Source organism: Microtus oregoni, unplaced genomic scaffold (genome assembly GCF_018167655.1).
Source record: "Microtus oregoni isolate MIOR12 unplaced genomic scaffold, Mior012 000006F_ref0000085, whole genome shotgun sequence".
In the NCBI taxonomy this organism is placed as follows: Eukaryota; Metazoa; Chordata; class Mammalia; order Rodentia; family Cricetidae; genus Microtus; species Microtus oregoni.
The window spans coordinates 40,393,228-40,396,259 of NW_024543065.1; the positions used below are offsets into that span (position 1 = coordinate 40,393,228).

The window sequence follows — 3,032 nt, forward strand, 5'->3', positions numbered from 1 at the left end:
TGCGCCACCCCTGCCCGGCTCTCTACAATATTCTTAAAGGCTGAGCCATCTCTCTCTCTCTCTCTCTAGTCTCAATTTAAAAAAAAAAATTAAAAATAATGAGTTCAGGGCCAGGCATGGTGATAAATGTCTTTAATCCTAGTGCTCCAAAGGCAGATCTCCATGCCAACCTGGTCTACATAGTGAGTATCAGGACAGCTAGGGCTACATAGATCCTGTCTCAAAAACAAATTATCAAAATGATGATAATGATAAAGAACTCAAGCTCATCCTTGGTTATACAACAAGTTGGAGGGTAGCCTTGATTACAGGAGACCCTGTCTTGGCAAGCAAAACATAAACTAAATAAATAAATTTAATTTAAAAACAGGTCCAGGGGGCTGGAGAAATGGCTCAGTGGTTAAGAGCACTGACTGCTCTTCCAGAGGACCTGGGTTCAATTCCCAGCACCCACATGGCAGCTCACAACTGTCTGAAGATCCAGTTGCAGGGGATCTGACACCTTCACACCAATGCACATAAAAATAAAGTTAAATAAACCATAAAAAAATATTAAGAAAAACAAAACAAAAAAAAAAAAACAAAACAGGTCCAGGATGCTGAGTAGTGGTGGCACATACCTTTAATTCCAGCAATAGGGAGGCAGAGACAGGTAAGTAAATCTCTGTGAGTTCGAGGCCAGCCTGGTCTACACTAGTTCCAGGGATGTCACACAGAGACACCTTATCTCAAAAACAACAAAACAAACAAACAAACAAACAAAACAGGATCCGGAGTGCTGGAGAGACAGGCTCGGTGGTTAAGAGCACTGACTGCTCTTCTACAGAACCTGGATTCAATCCCTAGCACCCACATGGCAGCTCACAACTGTCTGTAACTCCAAGATCTGACATCCTCATACAGATATACATGCAGGCAAAACACCAATGCCATAAAATAAAAATAAATTAATTAAACAAATAAAAAAGCACCTCCAGGTTTCATGGTGCATTCCCTCAGGAATGAGAAGCAGAAAGATAAGGAAACTGAAGTTAATCTCCACTACTTACTGATTTTCAGCCAGCCTAGCTTACACAAAGGACTTCTCACAAACAAGAGTGGGAGTGGCCAGGAGCGCCTCCAAGTGCAGTTCCTAGCACTGCAAACAAGTCACTAGGCCACAGACCAGTCAAAGAGAGGGAGGAGTGAGAATAGGAGCAAAGAGGTGAAGACCATGACAGGGATACCCACTGAAACAGCTTACCTGCGCTAATGGAAGCCTTCCAACTCCAGCCAGACAGCAAGGGAACCAGCACAGGGCCAAACTAGGCCCTCTGAATGTGGGTGACAGTTGTATGGCTGGGTCAGACTGAAGGGCCACTAGCAGTGAGACCAGGATTTATCCCTACTGTTTGTTCCGGCTTTTTGAAACCCATTCAGCTTAGATATAGTGGGGAGGGCCTTGGTCCTGCCTCAAAGCAATGTGTTAGTCTTCGTTAACTTTCCATGGGAAGCCTTACCCTCCCTCTCTGAGGAGTGGATGGGATTGGGTTGGTGGGAGGGAGTGGAAGGAGCAGGAGAAGGGAAGGGTGTGGGAAACGGATTTGGCATATATAAGAAGAGATAATTTTTTAAAAATAAATTTAAATTAAAAAACAACAAAATAAAACAAAAGCAAGCAAAATAAACCAGTGACAAACTTTTGCAGTCTTATGCTCTGAATATCTTGGAGGAAAGCTCCCTTCCCCTGAGCAGCAAATCCCTGCACACGCTGTGGACCAGTTGGTTCCTGAGGCAATAGATGAAGGGATTCAGCAGGGGCGACACCGTGGTGTTGAAGAAAGCTATCCCTTTGTTGAGGTCCAGCCTCCCTGTCTGTGTGGGGTTGAGGTACATGATGATGCAGCTCCCATAGCTCATCGTCACCACGAGGATGTGGGAAGAACAGGTGGAGAAGGCCTTGCTGCGAGCCCCAGCTGCTGGCAGGCGCAGGATGGTGCTGATGATGAAGCCATAGGACAAGGCTGTGATCAAGGTAGCAGTGAGCAGGGTGCACACAGCCACCAGGAAGGCCACTAGCTGCAGAAGCCTGGTGTCTGCACACACCAGCTCCAGCAAAGGGGAGCTGTCACAGAAGAAGTGATTGAGGACTCGAGGCCCACAAAAAGGGAGAGACAACATCCAGGCAAACAGCCCAGGAAGGGCCAAGAGGCTGGCAGCCCAGCAGGCCAGTACCAGGGAAGAGCAGACGCGGGGCGTCATGAGCGCGGGGTAGCGCAGGGGCCTGCAGATGGCCAGAAAGCGGTCGGTGGACATCACTGCCAGCAGCAGGGTCTCCACGGCTCCCAGGGTGAAGTAGAGAATCATCTGTGCGAAGCAGCGGTGGCGGGAGATGGCCCCGCGTGCCGACATTAGGTGTGCCAGCATCTGCGGGGACACAGTGGATGTGAAACCCACCTCCAGCAGCGAGAAGTGGCGCAGGAAGAAGTACATAGGGGTGTGCAGGCGGCGGTCCGTCAAGGTGAGGGCGACTATGAGCAGATTGCCCAGCAAGGTCAGCGTGTAGGTGACCAGGAGGACCCCAAAGAGGAGGAGTTGGAGCCCGCGCTTGTCTGTGACCCCCAGAAGCAGGAACTCCAGCACTGAGGTGTGGTTGACCGCGGGGACGGGCGCAGAGGTCTCCATCTGCAAGCGTTGTGGGGAGCCTGTGTAGGTGTCAGGAACCTCGGAACTACAGGAGCAGTCAGTGTCTGTAGCTAAGCGTACTGCGAATCAAACGCAGGAAGTTTAGAGCAGCGCTTGGAATATCGTGAGCATATGAACACCGCATGAATGCGAGATATTCCCAGAGTCCAACCGCACAACAATGGAAAAGAGTTCAGAACCTCTTGGTAATGCACTCCTTTAATGCCAGCACTTGCGAGGCTGAGGCAGCAAAATTAGGAGTTCAAGACCAGCCTCAGTTAATGGGAAGTTTCAGGCTAACCAAGACTACATGAGATTCCATTTCAAAAAACACTTTAAAAAAGATTTATTTATTTATTTATTTATTT

The 3,032-nt window shown here is 48.6% G+C and overlaps 1 protein-coding gene across 1 annotated transcript; it reads right to left on the reverse strand.

Annotated features, from left to right (window-relative positions):
• Nucleotides 1-1,689: 1,689 nt before the first annotated feature.
• Nucleotides 1,690-2,664, reverse strand: LOC121449121 (olfactory receptor 49-like). The gene has a single exon (XM_041653344.1). The coding sequence runs from the start codon at nt 2,662-2,664 to the stop codon at nt 1,690-1,692; it is 975 nt and encodes a 324-aa protein (XP_041509278.1).
• Between the last annotated feature and the right edge of the window lie 368 nt (nt 2,665-3,032).